Below are 20,953 nucleotides of genomic sequence, written 5' to 3'. Positions count from 1 at the left end.
TGATAATAATTCTCCATCAATGACGTGCAGTGAGGTTGATGGCTGGTGAGGCACTGACTTCATCACAATCAGATTTACAAACATTTGAACCCGACAGAGTAGCTTATTCACCATTTGATTGGCAGCAGTTAACGGGTTATGTTTAAAATCTCATGTCAGCATTCTTTACACATACAAACTGTATCACACCAAAAAGCACATTTATTAAAAAAAAAACATTATTATGGTCTTACCTTACTTATAAATCAAGTCCACATGTGCCGCGCCTTCTGAACAAAAGCATTAATGACTTGTTTGTAAGTGTTCCTTCAGTTTTAAAAGTCTCTCTGTTTCAGTGGAGATCACTGCCAGACAGGAAAGTCCTCCTTTCTGGCTTTGAATGTGAGTGGTCGACCGTTCGTGTTTGAGAAAATTCTTCAGGTCACAATATCCCGTCTGAGTCCAGACATTCACAAGTTTAAAAGAGAAAGCAGCAGAAAAGGTGTTTTCTTGCTGGACGTCCACACAGCCAGACTTTACGTGTGTTCCACTCCGTTTGAAAAGAGCAGGTCTTCTGTCCCGCAGCCCTTCCTTTAATTATTACCTCCTGCTTCGATTGAAAGTCAAGTTTAGAAAATTGTTTCAGTTTGGAAATGTCATCCTCCATTCTGCAAGTAAAATAAATGGACTGTGGCTCTTAAGTCGCTAACTGTAAATTGTAGCTTGCTGTCACTTATTCTGTAGCTGAGGAGTTGCTGCAAGAAGAATCCCTGGGATCACTAGTGCCCCCTAACATGAGCCAGGACAATTGCGTGCCTCACCTACTGCCTTTTTGCAGCCCTTTTATGATCACTCAGCATGCGAAACACGTCACACACACATACAGCTGTTGACAAAAAACACTGTACATTATGTACATCAGCTAAACTTTAGAATTTAAGTTCATACAACCAAAGTGCTTGACCATTTTAACAGTGACATACAGAGCAACAGTGAGACAGAGTCTCACTGCACAGCATGCCAGCAGTTAGCCCAGTGATTGTGCAATCCAAGGTGAGGCACGGCTGCTGCCTCACCGCACGTTTCTTCTCAGTATTTGAACAGTAAATGTAAAGTAAATGTGAAACTTCAGTGATTTTGAATTAAAAAAAAAATCTAAAACTGATGAAGTTAAAAGGAAAATAACTTTATAGTACAAATCACTGGATAAATATAACCATTTAATTTTCTTTTTTCATTTTACATTTTATTCTTTCCATGGTGACACTGATCACACGTCACTGTCCTCCATCAGCTTCCAGCTCTGCCCCTACTATAGAGGGCGCTCCAGTCTGATGCAGGAGTTCCTCAAAGTGTTCCTTCCAGCGGTGGATTACATCCTCAGTTAAGGGAAACAGAGTCCCATCCTTACTGTTGACAGCTTGGATGGTTCCCCGTTTTCCCCTCCTGAGGTGCTTCACAGTCTGCCAGAAGCACCTTGGTGCCAAATCAAAAGCACTTCTCCATGGTTGTTCCGAACTCCTCCCACACCAGTTGCTTTGCCTCTCCTTTTTTTTTTTTTTTTTGTTCTTTAAAGATAGATGGGTATGACACAGGTACGTGCCTCGCACAGGGATCTGCATTATTGCATCAAACTACCATGAAACTGCGAAAAACCTAGTCCGTGTGTGTATTGCACACTTAAGTATCGCACATGTCTTTCTAATTAAGAGGACAGGAGCTTGATCATGTGCAATGAAAAAAAAATCAATTGCATAGAAAATTTTAATCCATTTGGATTCCTGTTTTAACATAAACTCGTAAACTTAATTTAAGGCATAATTTATCAGTTATAACACTGGTCAACTTTTTTTTTCTTGGATGGACTTTGAGAACTGATTTAGGGTCATTTTCGGGTGCTGAATCCGAATCTGATTTCAAACTGAAATGGACTCAAATGGCATGTCTGATGGGATAAGTGGAATCCTTGGTATAAAGACATCTTCTCCCTTGGCCTTGCCTGTCATTACAGTGGCCTCCAGGACTCTTGGCATCAAATTCTTAATTGTATGTCACATTCCATTGCAGATCTTGGGTGGGTCGAGATTTCGCAGGAGCATGACTGGGGCACCAACTTTGAGCACCAAGCTGTGTGGTGGGAGGGCTGCTGGTGCCAGGCTGTTAAGGAATTCAGCTGGGTAGCTAACCATCTCATCTGGATCGGGCACTGCATCAATTGACAAGTAGCTTGGAGGCCTGTCCTGGAAGCTGGGCCAGAAGCTTAGCATTGATGTCATCCACTGCCAAGTTCTTTGGAGCAAGGATAGCACGCTCGCTCAGCCAGTTGTGGTTCTGGTAGTTATGGTGGAGGTTTAGAAAGACTTTGGCCACCAACTCACATATGTCATGAACAGTGTGACCAAAGGGCAGCTTGACCTGGTCATCCAGAGTGTCATGTTGCCCAGTAACCATAAAAGATAAATAGATAAAGAGAATAGACTAAAGCATTAAATTATTGGTTGCCCAGTAACCATAAAGTAACCATAAAGGTCTGAGATTTCTAGCAATAATGATTAAAGCAGAATTAATTAAAGTGAAAGTTCTTTTTGTCTAAGATTTCTAGCAATAATGATCAAAGCTGAGTTCTGTAATAGATCTATAGAGTATATCTAGCAATAATTATTAAAGCTGAATTCTGTAATAGATAAATAGATAAAGAGAATAGATTAAGGCATTCAATTATTGGTTGCCCTTAATTGTGTCTTTAGAAAGTAAAAGATGTCTTTCCTTTAACCTTTATGTATCTTGCCAGCTTTTTCTGTCTTGTCATAAATGGTGAAAATACAATTTTTTCAGACAGCAAATCTTCAAACTGTATTGGGTTGTACACCAGAGGTAATTATATTTTACAGATTCAGTATCATGTTATGTTGAATCAAATAACTTCTTTGGTTGAATGTATTCAGACAGGAAGGCAAACTGGGTTGTACAGGACAGTCAGGTGCTTAACAGTTGAGAACAGTTGAGAAACTACATGGTACAACACTGTATGGTCTTACATAAAAGGCTATTTTGGGTGTAATTTTCAGTTCAACTTTAAAAAAAAAATGGTACCAGTTTGTTCCCCATGTCATGAGGATTCAGATTATATATAGTTTTTAGGACTACATATTATAGTTTGGGTGGGGTGGAATTAGAATTGACCACTTCATACTTTTTGTACTCAGGCTTTCTTGATGACATCATCAGAATGGGGGGGATTAGAATTCTGACCACTTTCTAATTGTACTCAGGCTTTCTTGATGACATTGTCAGGATTGGGGGGAGTGGAATTAGAATTCTGACTGCTTTATACTTTTTGTACTCAGGCTTTCTTGATGACATCAAGTAACCATAAAATATAAATAGAGAATAGATTTAAGCATTAAATTATTGGTTGCCCAGAACTTTAAAAAAAAAATGGTACCAGTTTGTTGCCCATGTCATGAGGATTCAGAATATAGTTTTAGGGCTACATAATATGGTTTGCGAGTTTATCCCGGACAGACGGACAGAATTAGCCCTTTATGTATATGGATACATAAATCTCATTGTGATGTGAGCGGCATGGTGGCTTAGTGGTTAGCACTGTTGCCTCACAGTGAGAACGTCTCAAGTTCACCTACCACCATAGGGGGGCACTGTTTGTTCTTTCCTGAATGTTCAGAGGTCGCAGACCAATGCATTACCAGCTCCAGCTCATTTGTAACCTGTGGTGTATTCAGAAAAAAAAAGAAAAAGGAAAAAATATCAGATGTATCTAAATAAGATTGGATAGCCACAAACAAAGTAGTAATAAATGCATATCCTGAAACACTGCCACGTCCTACTGATTTTACTTCTCCTGTGTTTGCATACACCGTGAAAAGGGAGAGATTCTGTAAAGACCGCACTCATTGTGTTTACTCTCTGGCATCTTTATGCAGAATCACTAAGTTTCACACTCAACAACAAAAGCGTAGAACATTAAGATAAACTTTAGTTCACTCAAGCTTCCAAGCTTCCTTCAACATATTTTCTAAACTGTGCATCTCTGAACAGTCCAACCAATCTCGTCATGTCTTCAGTAGCAATACGTTGTTCTTATGAATGTACCATATTTCCTCGATTAAATGCCTGGCCGTGAATAGGGGCCTGCCTTATTTAATGGTTGGGTCAAAACTTTGTCTGAACAAAATAGACGCCTGCCTTAAATAAGTGCCAGGCCTGATTTATTACAACTTGTACAACTCTGTGGCCACGCAATGACATTGATGTGGGTGTGACCCTTTCGAGGTTCTCTGTCACATTGGTGGGTGTTGTAAGGCAACTTGCTGCTGGAATAGTAGGGGATGCGATGGGAAGAACAAGGCAGAACTTTCAGTACAGCAGTACAAATTGGTAAATTCCACACGTGTAGAAATGTTCATACACACAGTTTAAGTACAAATCTATATGTACAAATGGTTGATAAATGTGGGTCGTGGTTTGTGTTCTGTTTATTATTTATTTATTTTTTAAATCTTAATTTAAAAGTAATGCTGTCATACATCTTCCAGTGGTGATGATGCCGTCCTGTCGCAGAGTGCAGAAGGAAGGAGGAGCATTTCTCTTTCTGATCCAGTGGAGTCTCTGTCCACGTTCACACGAAAAGTGGGAGCCTTTGTGAATAAATCCAGCGCACAGGTGAGTTGCCGTAACCAGCTGCTGTGTTTGTCCAATGTCTTCTGACATGTGCAATGTGTTCAGGTTCCAGCAGTCAGTCTGGACCTGCCATTTGCTGCTTTTGCTCCAAGAGGACTGGACTCAGAGGAGAATGACCCCATGGTATCTTCACATGTCACACATATCACAATAACACTCAGAGCTGTAATGTGTTATGTGTTTGCAGTCACAGCGTATTACCCATGTTGTGTTTAGGTGCAGCCTCCAGACTCTCCCACCTGCTCCTCTCCCCTGCAGGCCAGTCTCCACTCTCAGGGCTCAGAGGGATCAGTACAGCAGGATGACTTTGTCATGGTCGACTTTGTACGTATTTGTTCAGACACAGTTTCCATGTTTAGATTGAAAATTCAAACTCTCGGACTTAAGGGACATGTCGTACTGAAATCATAACAGTTAAAATTTAGGCTGTTAGCAACCATCTGATGATCCACCGGGATTACTTTGTGCACCGGGATTACAACTGTGACTGTCCAGCGTTGGGACCAGGAGGCAGAGCTGTGGTCTTATACACCTCTCTGCAGCTTCTCTCCCCCTGCCATCCCCTCATTACCCCATCCCCGTAGAGACGGTGCCTGCTCCCAGACCACCAATAACCAGCAAAAATCTATTTAAGCATAAAAATTAAAAAAGAAAAAATAATATAGTACCTTCAATTGCACCACAGACTAAAACAGTTAAATGTGGTCTATTAAACATTAGGTCTCTCTCTTCTAAGTCCCTGTTGGTAAATGATATAATAATTGATCAACGTATTGATTTATTCTGCCTAACAGAAACCTGGTTACAGCAGGATGAATATGTTAGTTTAAATGAGTCAACACCCCCGAGTCACACTAACTGTCAGAATGCTTGTAGCACGGGCCGTGGCGGAGGATTAGCAGCAATCTTCCATTCCAGCTTATTAATTAATCAAAAACCTAGACAGAGCTTTAATTCATTTGAAAGCTTGTCTCTTAGTCTTGTCCATCCAAATTGGAAGTCCCAAAAACCAGTTTTATTTGTTATTATCTATCGTCCACCTGGTCGTTACTGTGAGTTTCTCTGTGAATTTTCTGACCTTTTGTCTGACTTAGTGCTTAGCTCAGATAAGATAATTATAGTGGGCGATTTTAATATCCACACAGATGCTGAGAATGACAGCCTCAACACTGCATTTAATCTATTATTAGACTCTATCGGCTTTGCTCAAAAAGTAAATGAGTCCACCCACCACTTTAATCATATCTTAGATCTTGTTCTGACTTATGGTATGGAAATAGAAGACTTAACAGTATTCCCTGAAAACTCCCTTCTGTCTGATCATTTTTTAATAACATTTACATTTACCCTGATGGACTACCCTGCAGTGGGGAATAAGTTTCATTACACTAGGATATGATTCCTTCGTTATGTTCTCTAATGTCATATACCAACACAGAGCAGAGTAGCTACCTAAACTCTGTAAGGGAGTTAGAGTATCTCGTCAATAGTTTTACATCCTCTTTGAAGACAACTTTGGATGCTGTAGCTCCTCTGAAAAAGAGAGCTTTAAATCAGAAGTGTCTGACTCCGTGGTATAACTCACAAACTCGTAGCTTAAAGCAGATAACCTGTAAGTTGGAGAGGAAATGGCGTCTCACTAATTTAGAAGATCTTCACTTAGCCTGGAAAAAGAGTTTGTTGCTCTATAAAAAAGCCCTCCGTAAAGCTAGGACATCTTTCTACTCATCACTAATTGAAGAAAATAAGAATAACCTCAGGTTTCTTTTCAGCACTGTAGCTAGGCTGACAAAGAGTCAGAGCTCTATTGAGCTGAGTATTCCATTAACTTTAACTAGTAATGACTTCATGACTTTCTTTGCTAACAAAATTTTGACTATTAGAGAAAAAATTACTCATAACCATCCCAAAGATGTATCGTTATCTTTGGCTGCTTTCAGTGATGCCGGTATTTGGTTAGACTCTTTCTCTCCGGTTGTTCTGTCTGAGTTATTTTCATTGGTTGCTTCGTCCAAACCATCGGCATGTTTATTGGACCCCATTCCTGCCAGGCTGCTCAAGGAAGTCCTACCATTATTTAATGCTTCAATCTTAAATATGATCAATCTATCTTTGTTAGTTGGTTATGTACCACAGGCCTTTAAGGTGGCAGTAATTAAACCATTACTTAAAAAGTCATCACTTGACCCAGCTATCTTAGCTAATTATAGGCCAATTTCCAACCTTCCTTTTCTCTCAGAGATTCTTGAGAGGGTAGTTGTAAAACAGCTAACTGATCACCTGCAGAGGAATGGTCTATTTGAAGAGTTTCAGTCAGGTTTTAGAATTCATCATAGTACGGAAACAGCATTAGTGAAGGTTACAAATGATCTTCTTATGGCTTCGGACAGTGGACTTATCTCTGTGCTTGTTCTGTTGGACCTCAGTGCTGCTTTTGATACTGTTGACCATAAAATTTTATTACAGAGATTAGAGCATGTCATAGGTATTAAAGGCACTGCGCTGCGGTGGTTTGAATCATATTTGTCTAATAGATTACAGTTTGTTCATGTAAATGGGGAATCTTCTTCACAGACTAAAGTTAATTATGGAGTTCCACAAGGTTCTGTGCTAGGACCAATTTTATTCACTTTATACATGCTTCCCTTAGGCAGTATTATTAGACGGTATTGCTTAAATTTTCATTGTTACGCAGATGATACCCAGCTTTATCTATCCATGAAGCCAGAGGATACACACCAATTAGCTAAACTGCAGGATTGTCTTACAGACATAAAGACATGGATGACCTCTAATTTCCTGCTTTTAAACTCAGATAAAACTGAAGTTATTGTACTTGGCCCCACAAGTCTTAGAAGCATGGTGTCTAACCAGATCGTTACTCTGGATGGCATTTCCCTGATCTCTAGTAATACTGTGAGAAATCTTGGAGTCATTTTTGATCAGGATATGTCATTCAAAGCGCATATTAAACAAATATGTAGGACTGCCTTTTTGCATTTACGCAATATCTCTAAAATCAGAAAGGTCTTGTCTCAGAGTGATGCTGAAAAACTAATTCATGCATTTATTTCCTCTAGGCTGGACTATTGTAATTCATTATTATCAGGTTGTCCTAAAAGTTCCCTAAAAAGCCTTCAGTTGGTTCAGAATGCTGCAGCTAGAGTACTGACGGGGACTAGCAGGAGAGAGCATATCTCACCCGTGTTGGCCTCTCTTCATTGGCTTCCTGTTAATTCTAGAATAGAATTTAAAATTCTTCTTCTTACTTATAAGGTTTTGAATAATCAGGTCCCATCTTATCTTAGGGACCTCGTAGTACCATATTACCCCATTAGAGCGCTTCGCTCTCAGACTGCGGGCTTACTTGTAGTTCCTAGGGTTTGTAAGAGTAGAATGGGAGGCAGAGCCTTCAGCTTTCAGGCTCCTCTCCTGTGGAACCAGCTCCCAATTCAGATCAGGGAGACAGATACCCTCTCTACTTTTAAGATTAGGCTTAAAACTTTCCTTTTCGCTAAGGCTTATAGTTAGGGCTGGATCGGGTGACCCTGGACCATCCCTTAGTTATGCTGCTTTAGACGTAGATTGTGGGGGGTTTCCCATGATGCACTGTTTCTTTCTCTTTTTGCTCCGTATGCATCACTCTGCATTTAATCATTAGTGATCGATCTCTGCCCCCCTTCACGGCATGTCTTTTTCCTGTTTTTTTCCCTCAGCCCCAACCAGTCTCAGCAGAAGACTGCCCCTCCCTGAGCCTGGTTCTGCTGCAGGTTTCTTCCTGTTAAAAGGGAGTTTTTCCTTCCCACTGTTGCCAAGTGCTTGCTCATAGGGGGTCGTTTTGACCGTTGGGGTTTTTCATAATTATTGTATGGCCTTGCCTTGCAATATGGAGCGCCTTGGGGCAACTGTTTGTTGTGATTTGGCGCTATATAAGAAAAAAGTTGATTGAAGTTGATTGACTTCCATGACTGGTTTCAAAGTATACGGCATTCGCAACAAGCAGCTTCGGAGACGTCTGAAAACAAAGTACTCGTGTGTTTCCGACAGCAGTGACGTGACTATTACAGGGCTGGATCCAGAGTGAAAATCTTACAGATGCATTTTTGCCCAATGATAAAATAAAAATCACACGTATCTTGTTATTCAGTAATCCTCATTCTTTTATTCATGTGCCTCATACACTGTCACACTTCTTTTAATATAATTATTATACTTCATGGACCATAGTGAACACTTCTTATTTATATAAATATGATGTCCTAAAAAAAACAACACTATAACAGAAATTGACTGTAAACAGGATCAAAGTTATTGCCAAAATCTTTCAATTATACCTGAATCTATATATGATTTTTTTTCAGTTGATAAAATCAATAAAAATACGACTGCATATATTCTTAATAATAATATATTGAGATACAGACAGTTCACAGAAGACATTTTCCATTGATACCAATCAAAATTAGAAACAGTCCAGCAGGTAACAATATTCATCATGTCCATGACTAAATATAATGAAACAAATACATCACAATTGTACACATATCACAATTGTGTAATGTGTACAGTTGTGATGTATTTGTTTTAGTATATTTAGAATTTTGTTGTGATTTGGCACTTTATAGGCCGATTAAATTGAAATTGAATTGAAATTGAACATTTTATTGAGTCTTAAAGTAAATAAATATGAAATTGGTCACTGGATCCTTAAACTTTGGACATAATAAACTCTACATGGTGGATCCTTGATCTCTGGACATAAATAGGAATAAACAAAATCTGTAGTTTTTGTCAAAAGCATTTCCTTTCAGACCTTGACATGAAAGTGTTTCCATATATCTGAGCTGAGCTCTTACAGCTGCTGTGCTTCACTTCAGGATGTAATTTGTAAAGAAAATACAACACGTCTCATTTTGGGAGGAAAAAACGTTTTAGTCAATTGTAGTTTCTTGTCTGTATTACAACGTTTGGAAAGAGGTGTCACGTTATTTAAAGCGGCGATTCGTTTTGAAGTTATTCCAACCGAACTTTGTCTCAGCAAAGAGCCACGCAGCGTTTCGAGCTGTGTGAACGGAATGGAGGACAATTCTCGTTTCTTGACAGCAACAAGACAAGAGTCCCAGTTAGTGACTTTAATCCACACAAAAGTGACTCACGATATTTTAATGGCTTTGAGAGGGGTTAAGAAGCGGACTTGCCATTTCTGAAGAGCAGCAAATCAAAGAACCAACGAGCTAGTGGATCGAAGCATTGCTTCAATGGTTCACGGCTTCAAAGTGGAGCCGCACTGCAGGTTGATTACAGAGCCGCTGCAGACCAAACCCTGAATATCCGACTTTATTTGTACGTCCGTATGACTCTGAAACTCGGAAAAATCTGTATAATTTACGGACTATAGGCTGACATGAAAACCACCGAAAATCTGTGTTCACCGCGGGGACACGTTCGGCACTATTCGGGATTATTCAAGTTTTTTTTTTGTTTTGTTTTTTTTTTTTAACCGATGACGAACGATGTGTAAAAAAAATTGACCGATGCAACTGCATCGGTCCAAACCGGTCTGGATCCGGGCCTGTATTAGAAGTGCCCCAGCGTGTGCTTCAATGAAATGTAGCTGCTAACGTTAAGAACTGAGGCAAACATTAATTCCAAAGTTTACGTAAGTGTGATGTGGTGTTATTATTTAAGTAATAACTGTTCATTTTGATGCAGTCACGGTAAAAGCAGCAGCCCTGAGAAGGTTTAGTGCACCTGTGACCATTAGTCATAAACGCAGCCTGTTAAAATCAAAACAAACGCCTATAGGTTCATTTGTTTTGGTCTTAAGAGTATAAAGTCTTATTTTGGGGGACAGGGCTGTTATTTTCCTAATGATTTACTTTGTTGTGAACATTAGAAGTTATGAACTGCAGTTTTCCTGCAGTAATCATACATTAGGTGGAGCTAACTGGTGAAGCCTTCAGCTGCTAAAAATGCTGCTAACGCCGTGAGCATTCAGACGAGAGTTTAACTCTCAGTCTGCGAGTCAAAACCACAAGATTAATGAGTTTGAACAACGGACAAAAATTTGTCTGAGGTGAGTTAATGAAAATAATATGTGAAGTTAGTGCTCTGCTGAAGTTTATCAGCTAAATTAGCTTTTAGCTGCATCAATCACTGTCAAGCTGAGTGTTTTACCTATTTTTATTTTTACCAAATAAAGCTACACAGTTTTTATTGTTACTGCCGTAACTACAAGAAAAGTCTGAACTTTAAATAACTTAGATTTTTTTATTTAAAGTTTTTTAACCATTTTTAACCATTTTCAGATCTCTCCAGAGATGTTCAATCAGATTCAGGCCTGGGCTCTGGCTGGGCCACTCAACGACATTCACAGAGTTGTCCTGAAGCTATTCTTTTGATCTCTTTTGATTTCTGTCCAGTCAAAGAAAATAGCACAGTGCTGTTTCATATTTCTTTATATTTTAAGAAATATATTTCTTGTCCCACATCAGAAACATACATTTGCCGAATGAATGAATGAATCTACCATTACTACATGTACACATTACTTTTCATGCTATTGTATTTGTCTAAAATGTTTACTCATGTAAGAAAAGTTTAACTTCAAAATGTACAGTAATCAGAAATTAAATGTTTAAGTAAAAACACATTTGTAAGGATTTTAAGGTGGCCAAGAATTTGAAAACAGATGATCAATACCTCCAAAGCTCCTGCCAAAACTAGGAAAACTCAGAAGTGAGTGAAGGTTGAACAAGTTGATGCATTAATATGTGATAAATACTCCTGTTGTTCTATTTGAAATGATACTGAGAATTATTATTTTTGAGTTCTTTGAATTGTCATTTCGTTTACTGTGTACTTTTCTGAACCACAAGGTATGTTTGGGGGAGTTGATGGTCTAGTGGTTAAGGGGTTGAGCTTGAGACCAGAGGACCCTCAGTTCAAATCCCCGCCCGACTGGAAAATCACTAAGAGCCCTTGAGCAAGGTCCTTAATCCCCTATTGCTCCCGGTGTGTAGTGAGCGCCTTGTATGGCAGCACCCTGACATTGGGGTGAATGTGAGGCATTATTGTAAAGCTCTTTGAGCGTCTGATGCAGATGGAAAAGCGCTATATAAATGCAGTTCATTTACCATTTTTTGGTTTAAAGGCCAGTAGCACAATACAAGTTGTGTGAAAAGACTGGGTGGAAAAATTGACCTGACACCACAAAAACATTTTTTTTTTTTTTTTTTTTTTTTTAGATTTTTATGGTGGGTAAATAGACTTGAAAATGCACCAGAATGCATCTGAGATCTCAATTTTTTCTGGGGGAGAACCCTTTGGCCCTTGCCAAAAATTTTTAGATTTTTTTTTTTGTGTGTGTCATCATGTTGCCTGTGAAAAACAGTGTCACGGAGACATTCCATGTACAAAGACAATAAAACAGCTGGCACGCGGGTTATAACGACTGCAGCAGCCATTAAAACAGTGCAGCAGCCGTTTTAACCCTCATGTCAGCTGATCACATCTGTGTGTGATCTTTGACATTTCACGTGACAGTCTGTGACAATGTATCAGATCTGATCACATCTGTGACTGTACAGATCCAATCATATCTGTCAGATCTGATAGATGTGATTGGATCTGTGCAGTCACAGATGTATTCACATCTATCAGATCTGTTTATGTCTGTGACATTTCACGTCATGTACAAAGCTACAATTAACAGCTGAGCTGCACATTAAAACAGCTGTTGCACACACATTCAGGTCAAGGTGTCATTAAGCGGTAAAGCACTGTTATTAATGTGATTGTGCCACCATAAAATGCTGTATGTCATAGAGATATTAATTGTGCAATTATTGACTGCTATGACCTATGACCATAGTTGTACAAAATGAAGGGGATTTGGGGACTTCGAAGGTTTTTATTTAAAAAAAATAAAAATAAATTCAGCGGTTAGGCTTGAGTCTGTTCCTCTTTGTTCCTACCTCTCCAGTTTTAGAGAAGGCCCTCTCACATGGCACAGAAGTTGCTGGTATGTGAAGATAGATTTTGTCCAACTTGTAAAGAGTTGGACAAACAGCTGCCTCCATCCTCTCTATCTATTCTTGCAAATTGAGTACAGAAAATGGTTCTGGGGAGCATTAGCATGGCTAAAACCCTTTACCTTCTGGGGGCTTTGCCCACCAGGCCTTCCTCCGCCATTTTCAGCATTTTTCTTTATTTGTGTCTCACATATCAAAATGTACAGAGACATTATGGATGAAAACCCGTTCAGAGCACTCTTGACCTCATCAGCAGGACAGTGACCCTAAGCACACAGCCAAGATATCAAAAGAATGGCTTCAGGACAACTCTGTGAATGTCCTTGAGTGGCCCAGCCAGAGTCCAGACCTGAATCTGATCTAACATCTCTGGAGAAACCTGAAAATGGCAGCGCACAGATGCTCTCCATCCAACCTGATGGAGCTTGAGAGGTGCTGTAAAGAGGAATTGGCAAAATTGTCCAAAGATAGGTGAGCCAAGCTTGTGGCATCATAGTCAAGAAAACAAGGCTGTAATTGCAAGGTGCAATATGGAAGAGAAATGAACATTCAATTCACGGGCAACAGATCTGGTGGATGTTCCTGCAGTCAGCATGCCAGCTGCATGCTCCCTCAAAATTTGTGACAACTGTGGCATTGTGCTGTGTGTTAAAACTCCAAAGTGGCCTTTTATTGTGTCCAGCCTAAAGTATTGAGCAAAAGGTGTGAATACTTATGTACAATTCCAATGAAGTTAGGACGTCGTGTAAAATGTAAATAAAAACAGAATACAATGATTCGCAAATCCTCTTCAACCTATATTCAGTTGAATACACCACAAAGACAAGATATTTAATGTTCAAACTGATAAACTTTATTGTTTTTGTGCAAATATTTGCTCATTTTGATATTGCATGCCTGCAACACATTTCAAAAAAGCTGGGACAGTGGTATGTTTACCACTGTGTTACATCACCTTTCCTTCTAACAACACTCAGTAAGCGTTTGGGAACTGAAGACACTAATTGTTGAAGCTTTGTAGGTGGAATTCTTTCCCATTCTTCTTTGATGTACGACTTCAGTTGTTCAACAGTCCGGGGTCTCCGTTGTCGTATTTTGTGCTTCATAATGCACCACACATTTTCAATGGGCGACAGGTCTGGACTGCAGGCAGGCCAGTCTAGTACCTGCACTCTTTTACTATGAAGCAACGCTGTTGTAACACATGCAGAATATGGCTTGGCATTGTCTTGCTGAAATAAGCAGGGACGTCCCTGAAAAATACTTTGCTTGGATGGCAGCATGTGTTGCTCCTAAACCTGGATGTACCTTTCAGCATTGATGGTGCCATCACAGATGTGTAAGTTGCCCATGCCATGGGCACTAACACACCCCATACCATCACAGATGCTGGATTTTGAACTTTGCGCTGGTAACAATCTGGATGGTCTTTTTCCTCTTTTGCCTGGAGGACATGACCTCCAGGATTTCCAAAAACAATTTGAAATGTGGACTCATCAGACCACAGCACACTTTTACACTTTGCGTCTGTCCATTTCAAATGAGCTCAGGCTGAGAGAAGGCGGCAGCATTTCTGGATGTTGTTGATGTATGGCTTTCACTTTGCATGGTCGAGTTTTAACTTGCAGTTGTAGATGTAGCGACGAACTATGTTAGCTGACAATGATTTTCTGCAGTGTTCCTGAGCCCACGTGGTGAGATCCTTGACACAATGTTGGTTTTTAATGCAGTGCCGCCTGAGGGATCGAAGATCATGAGCATTCAGTGTTGGTTTTCGGCCTTGCCGCTTACATGTGGAAAGTTCTCCAGATAGTCTGAATCTTCTGATTATATTATGGACTGTAGATGATGGAATCCCTAAATTCCTTCCTATTGAACATTGAGAAACATTGTTCTTAAACTGTTGGACTATTTTTTTCACGTAGTTGTTCACAAAGTGGTGATCGTCACCCCATCTTTGCTTGTAAATGGCTGAGCCTTTTGGGGATGCTTGTTTTATACCCAGTCATGACACTCACCTGTTTCCAGTTAACCTGTTCACCTGTGGAATGTTCCAAACATGTGTTCTTTGAGCATTGTTGCCCCTGTCCCAGCTTTTTTGAAACGTGTTGCAGGCATCCATTTCAAAATGAGCAAATACTTGCACAAAAACAATAAAGTTTATCAGTTTGAACATTAAATATCTTGTCTTTGTGGTGTATTCAGTTGAATATAGGTTGAAGAGGATTTGCAAATTGTATTCTGTTTTTATTTACATTTCACACAACGTCCCAACTTCATTGGAATTGGGCTTGTACATGTGATTTCTTAGTTCTTGATTTTTCATAAATTTGCAAAACTTTCTAAAAAAAAAAAAAATTTTCATGTTGTCATTATGGGGTGTTGTGAGTAGAATTTCGAGGGAAAAAATAAATTTGCTCCATTTTGGAATAAGGCTGTAACCTAACAAAATGTGGAAAAAGTGAAGTGCTGTGAATACTTTGTAGATGCACCGTGAAGACAAGAACAATAAGTCTTCTATATTCATACTCAATGAAAGGGAAAGAAGGAACCCACCTACTGAAGTGACCCAATTTAATGTAATGGAATAATTGACTTATTTGGGGATTCAGATTTTACCTAAATTGGAGAATATTATTGATGCTAACTATGGCCGAATGGAAGGAACAGCAAAAGACTTGAATCAGGGGATGTTATTTCCATCTGCATATTAATAGCCAAGTGGCCTCTGTGTGCGTGCGTGTGTTTGGATTCGATCACAAAATCGACAGTGGATCAAATACTTATTTACCCCACTGTACACTGAATTGACTTGATTATTAGTTATATTGAAAGTTATATACTGAAGAATATGTTGCTGTATATGTGTGTGCGTGCATCCCAAAAGTATTCACAGCACTTCACTTTTTTCCATGTTGTGTTACAGCATTATTCCAAAATGGATGAAATCAAGCATGAAGTCAAAGGACTTGTCTGTAGACCTCTGAGCAGGCGCAGTTTTTGGTATGGGTGAACCTGCATTTTTTCATGACACATGGGGGCAGCACAAGCAGTTAAAAAAAAAAAAAAAAAAAGCAGTTTTCTGTTGTGTCATATCATTGTGTGGGGAAATGACAAATCGGTGCTCCCTGCAGCTTGCTGAGGAAGTGCACAGAAGCAGTAAGAAGTGGAAAGGAGAGAGGCACACGGGTAGAATCCCTTTATAGTTTATGCAGAGAGTAGCGACATGACGAGCCGAAAAAAAAACGGTCACGTGACTCGAGGTGCATTCTTGGAGCCAAATTCATATTCGCTGTTCAGCTATCTGCTTGTATATCGAGTTTGTTTGTTTATTTATTTACTGAAATGAGAATGACGAGCATGCAGATGAGCTTCCCTGGGACGGTTTCTGACAGTTTGTGCAGAAATTCTTTGGTTCTGCAAACTGATTGTTGTAAGCAGCTCAGGGTGGCTGGTCTCAGACGATCTTGGAGGTGAACATGCTGGATGTGAAAGTCGTGCTGGTGTGGTTACACGTGGGCTGCGGTAGTGAAGCCGGTTGAATGAACTGCCAAATTCTCTGAAACACCTTTCGAGACGGCTTATGGTAGAGAAATGAACATTCAATTCACGGGCAACAGATCTGGTGGATGTTCCTGCAGTCAGCATGCCAGCTGCACGCTCCCTCAAAATTTGTGACAACTGTGGCATTGTGCTGTGTGATAAAACTCCAAAGTGGCCTTTTATTGTGTCCAGCCTAAAGGTGCCCTGACACGAGCATGTTTTTGATTCACTCAACAGCACGACCTGTGTCGTGATGTGTCATGCTGGAGAGTAAACTCGTCTTTAACGGGTGCAGACAGGATGCCAGAGGGGCGCCAGTGCGTGCTATTGTGCACAGAGAATTTTGAAATGTTCAAAAAATCTTTCACCCACAAATGTCGTGCACTGTGGCGCAATCTAATCTCCAGCACGACGTGCAGCTCATCAAATGGAGTAAAGAAGAAGTGAACAGAGCGAGTGGTGATGTCAGCGGATCGCATCAGAGCGCAGCTCGTCTGAAGGATTATAACAAGAAGTTAAATCTGTTATAAACATAAAAATAAATACTTTAACAGCTGCACACAAGAAGGAAAAACAGAAATGGACTGTATTTATATAGCGCTTTTCCATCTGAATCAGATGCTCAAAGCACTTTACAATTATGCCTCACATTCACCCCGATGTCAGGGTGTTGCCATACAAGGCGCTCACTACACACCGGGAGCAATAGGGGATTAAAGGCCTTGCCCAAGGGCCCTTAGCGATTTTCCAGTCAGGCGGGGATTTGAACCCATGATCTTCTGGACTCAAGCCCAACACCTTAACCACTAGACCATCACCTCCCCTGTTTTCCCCACAACTGTTTTATCAAGCCATGACAATGTAAACAAGACAAATAATTACCATTTTAGATGCTCAAAATGCTTTCTGCAGCTTTTTAGGTGCGCGCATGTGAACGGCTCTGGCTGCAGCCTCCTCTGTGATTCAGGAAGCGATCAGAGCTGTTTTCAACAGCCAATTTGCAGAAAAAACTGATTAATCCACCACAAAATAATTATATACGCAGCGTCCAGCGCAGCGTGCGTAGCAGCTGTGAACACAGCAGGTGGGATCGTCACGACACAGGTCGTGCTGTTGCGTGAATCAAATACGAGGGCTGTCCGTAAAGTATAGGTCCTTTTTATTTTTTTCAAAAACTATATGGATTTCATTCATATGTTTTTACGTCAGACATGCTTGAACCCTCGTGCGCATGCGTGAGTTTTCCCACGCCTGTCGGTGACGTCATTCGCCTGTGAGCACTCCTTGTGGGAGGAGTCATCCAGCCCCTCGTCGGAATTCCTTTGTCTGAGACGTTGCTGAGAGACTGGCGCTTTGTTTGATCAAAATGTTTTCTAAACCTGTGAGACACATCGAAGTGGACATGGTTCGAAAAATTAAGCTGATTTTCAGTGAAAATTTTAACAGCTGATGAGAGATTTTGAGGTGATTCTGTCGCTTTAAGGACTTTTCACGGTGCGAGATGTCGCGCTGCGCTCTCAGGCACCATCAGCCTGTTTCAAGCTTAAAACCTCCACATTTCAGGCTCTATTGATCCATGACGTCGTGAGAGAACAGAGACGTTTCAGAAGAAGTCGGTTTCAGCATTTTATCCGGATATTCCACTGTTAAAGGAGATTTTTTTAATGAAAGACGTGCGGACGGGTCCGCGCGTCGGGACGCAGCCAACGCGGCGCGGCGGCACAGGAAAAACACCTCCGTGTTGATAACCATTTGTTAAAATCCAGTTGGCTTTTGATGGCTTTCAGTGGAGTGAGTATATGAGAAATTGTTTATCAGCTGGAGATGTTCCAACTTGTCCTCAAGGCTTCCAACAGAGGTGTTTTTCCTGTGGCGGAGCGTCGCGGCGGCTGCGAGCCGACGCTGCAATCCGTCTGCACGTCTTTCATTAAAAAAATCTCCTTTAACAGTGGAATATCCGGATAAAATGCTGAAACCGACTTCTTCTGAAACTTCTCTGTTCTCTCACGACGTCCTGGATCAACAGAGCCTGAAATGTGGAGGTTTTAAGCTTGAAACAGGCTGATGACGCTGCCTGAGAGCGCTGTGTGACGTCTCGCACCGTGAAAAGTCCTTAAAGCGACAGAATCACCTCAAAATCTCTCATCAGCTGTTAAAATTTTCACTGAAGACCAGCTTAATTTTTCGAACCATGTCCACTTCGATGTGTCTCACAGGTTTAGAAAAAATTTTGATCAAACAAAGCGCCAGTCTCTCAGCAACTTCTCAGACAAAGGAATTCCGACGAGGGGCTGGACGACTCCTCCCACAAGGAGTGCTCACAGGCGAATGACGTCACCGACAGGCGTGGAAAAACTCACGCATGCGCACGAGGGTTCAAGCATGTCTGACGTAAAAACATATGAATGAAATCCATATAGTTTTTGAAAAAATAAAAAGGACCTATACTTTACGGACAGACCTCGTACATGCTCGTGTCAGGGCACCTTAAGGCACACCTGTGCAATAATCATGCTGTCTAATCAGCATTTTCATATGCCACACCCTGTGAGGTGGGATGGATTATCTTGACATAGGCGACATGCTCACTAACACAGACAGATTTGTGAACAATATTTGAGAGAAATAGGGTTTTTTGTGTATATAGAAAATGTTTGGGATCTTTGAGTTCAGCTCATGACAAATGGGTGTAAAAACAAAAGTGTTGCTTTTATGTTTTTGTGTGTGTGTGTGTGTGTTACTGTCTGTCCTTCAGATTATGCTGCAGCATGAATTTTAGGCCATACTGTTCAGCCCTACATTCCAACATTCAGACATGTAGTTGCTTAAGGGTTCACAAACATTTGGGCACCACTGTTCATGGTATTTCTGGAACTGGAACTGTTGTGGATCAGGCTAGCCATCAAAAAACTTTCTCCTTTGTTTCCTTGTGCTGAATGAGTGTTCTTTTATAATTTGTTAAACTCTTTGCAGAGACCAGCATTCTCTAAAGATGACTTGTTACCAATGGATCTAGGAACCTTCTACAGAGAGTTCCAGAACCCTCCTCAGCTAGCCAGCCTCTCCCTGCACATCAGCTCACAGTCGATGGCCGATGACCTGGTAAAAGGCTGCACACGGAGTTAAAAAACCCCCCACAAACCTTCACACAGATGTGACATTTGTAGTGTGTAACATTCTGTCTGTCTGCAGGACTCGCTACCGGAGAAGTTGGCTGTCTATGAGAAAAACATTGACGAGTTTGATGCATTTGTGGACATGCTCCAGTAGACATTTGAACAAAGAAGGAAAAATCAGTTCTATGTGAAGCCCTGCTGATCGTGCCCATTTCTCTTTCTTTCCGACCTGTACAGACAGTAGCCATTACTGTAAATACCTCTGCTTACACACTAATCTAGTTTTACGAGGTCTGTCCATAAAATATCGTACCTTTTTATTTTTATTTTTTAAACTATATGGATTTGATTCATATGTTTTCACGTCAGACAAGCTTGAACCCTCGTGCGCATATGTGAGTTTTGGATGGAAATACATGCAAACGCAAGAGTGGAAATTCGCACGTGCATTTTGAGGCAGAAGTCAGCATTATGTTTCAGTGTCTGATTGGAGGTTTTACTTGACACTCTTGTAATTCAGTTTATTTACACAGCACCACATCGCAATATAGGTCGTCCCCAGACGCTTCACATGATTATGGTCGAACCTTACCCACCCCCGAGCAGCATATTGGCCACAGTGGTGAGGAACATCCCTCAGGTTCTTTTGGATTACAGGAAGAAACAGCAAGCAAACTACGGTCAGTGAAGTGACCATCTGCTTTGTCCATATTACCATTAAATACACAAAGCACAACAAAAATTTGTCACACATGTAAAGACAGAAATGTTGCAGATGAGCAACCACACACATCAAGTCCAGTGGCTCCACTGGATGGCTTAAAAAAATAAAATGGTGGCTAGAAGAGTCTCAGTAAATTGAATAAAATTGGGAAATTGGTGTTGAAAGCCAGTTCATTTATTCATAGAAGGAACATTTTCCAGAATGTGTCCATTAGTGTAACTGTGTTAAATATCCTAATAAAGCATGGCTGCTCTGAAGCAAGTTGGATCCATGAATGCTCGATGTCGGGAAGGTGGGGAGCTCATGTCGTGACACGATAAACTTCAGAGTTATTCCACAAAGCAGGTTCAGTCACATAGCTGTATATGCAGTAAACCTAAATATAATTAGCTAGCTAGCTTTATATAAGGCCAACTATCTATCCATCCATCCATTTTCTTCCTCTTTATCCGGAGTTGGGTCGCGGGGGCAGCAGCTCAAGCAAAGCCGCCCAGACCTCCCGAAGCGTTCCCAAGCCAGCCAAGAGACATAGTCCCTCCAGTGTGTCCTGGGTCTTCCCCAGGGCCTCCTCCCGATGGGACGTGCCCGGAACACCTCTCCAGCGAGGCGTCCAGGGGGCATCCGGATAAGATGCCCGAGCCACCTCAGCTGGCTCCTTTCGACGTGGAGGAGCAGCTCACAGTCGATGGCCGGTGACCTGGTAAAAGGCTGCACACGGAGTTAAAAAAAAAAAACACAAACCTTCACACAGATGTGACATTTGTAGTGTGTAACGTTCTGTCTGTCTGCAGGACACGCTACCGGAGACGTTGGCTGTCTATGAGAAAAACATTGACGAGTTTGGTGCATTTGTGGAC

At 40.8% G+C, this 20,953-nt stretch overlaps 1 protein-coding gene across 4 annotated transcripts in view; it reads left to right on the top strand.

The window, feature by feature from the left end:
* The window catches only part of atg13 (ATG13 autophagy related 13 homolog (S. cerevisiae)), a 61,060-nt gene extending 40,706 nt beyond the window's left edge, over positions 1-20,354 (top strand). For all 4 annotated transcript variants that reach the window (XM_034174074.1, XM_034174065.1, XM_034174057.1 and 1 more), the window contains 5 exons: positions 4,536-4,662; positions 4,726-4,803; positions 4,897-5,004; positions 19,230-19,358; positions 19,449-20,354. In XM_034174074.1, coding sequence (XP_034029965.1) covers positions 4,536-4,662; positions 4,726-4,803; positions 4,897-5,004; positions 19,230-19,358; positions 19,449-19,526 — 520 coding nt within the window. In that variant the 3' untranslated portion in view covers positions 19,527-20,354. The remainder of the gene's footprint in view (positions 1-4,535; positions 4,663-4,725; positions 4,804-4,896; positions 5,005-19,229; positions 19,359-19,448) is intronic.
* The last annotated feature ends 599 nt before the right edge of the window (positions 20,355-20,953 follow it).

The sequence above is a fragment of the Thalassophryne amazonica genome, chromosome 1, assembly GCF_902500255.1.
Source record: "Thalassophryne amazonica chromosome 1, fThaAma1.1, whole genome shotgun sequence".
Lineage (NCBI taxonomy): Eukaryota > Metazoa > Chordata > Actinopteri > Batrachoidiformes > Batrachoididae > Thalassophryne > Thalassophryne amazonica.
The sequence above is the reverse complement of the archived record's forward strand: the minus strand, read 5'-3'. Positions and strand labels throughout refer to the sequence as shown.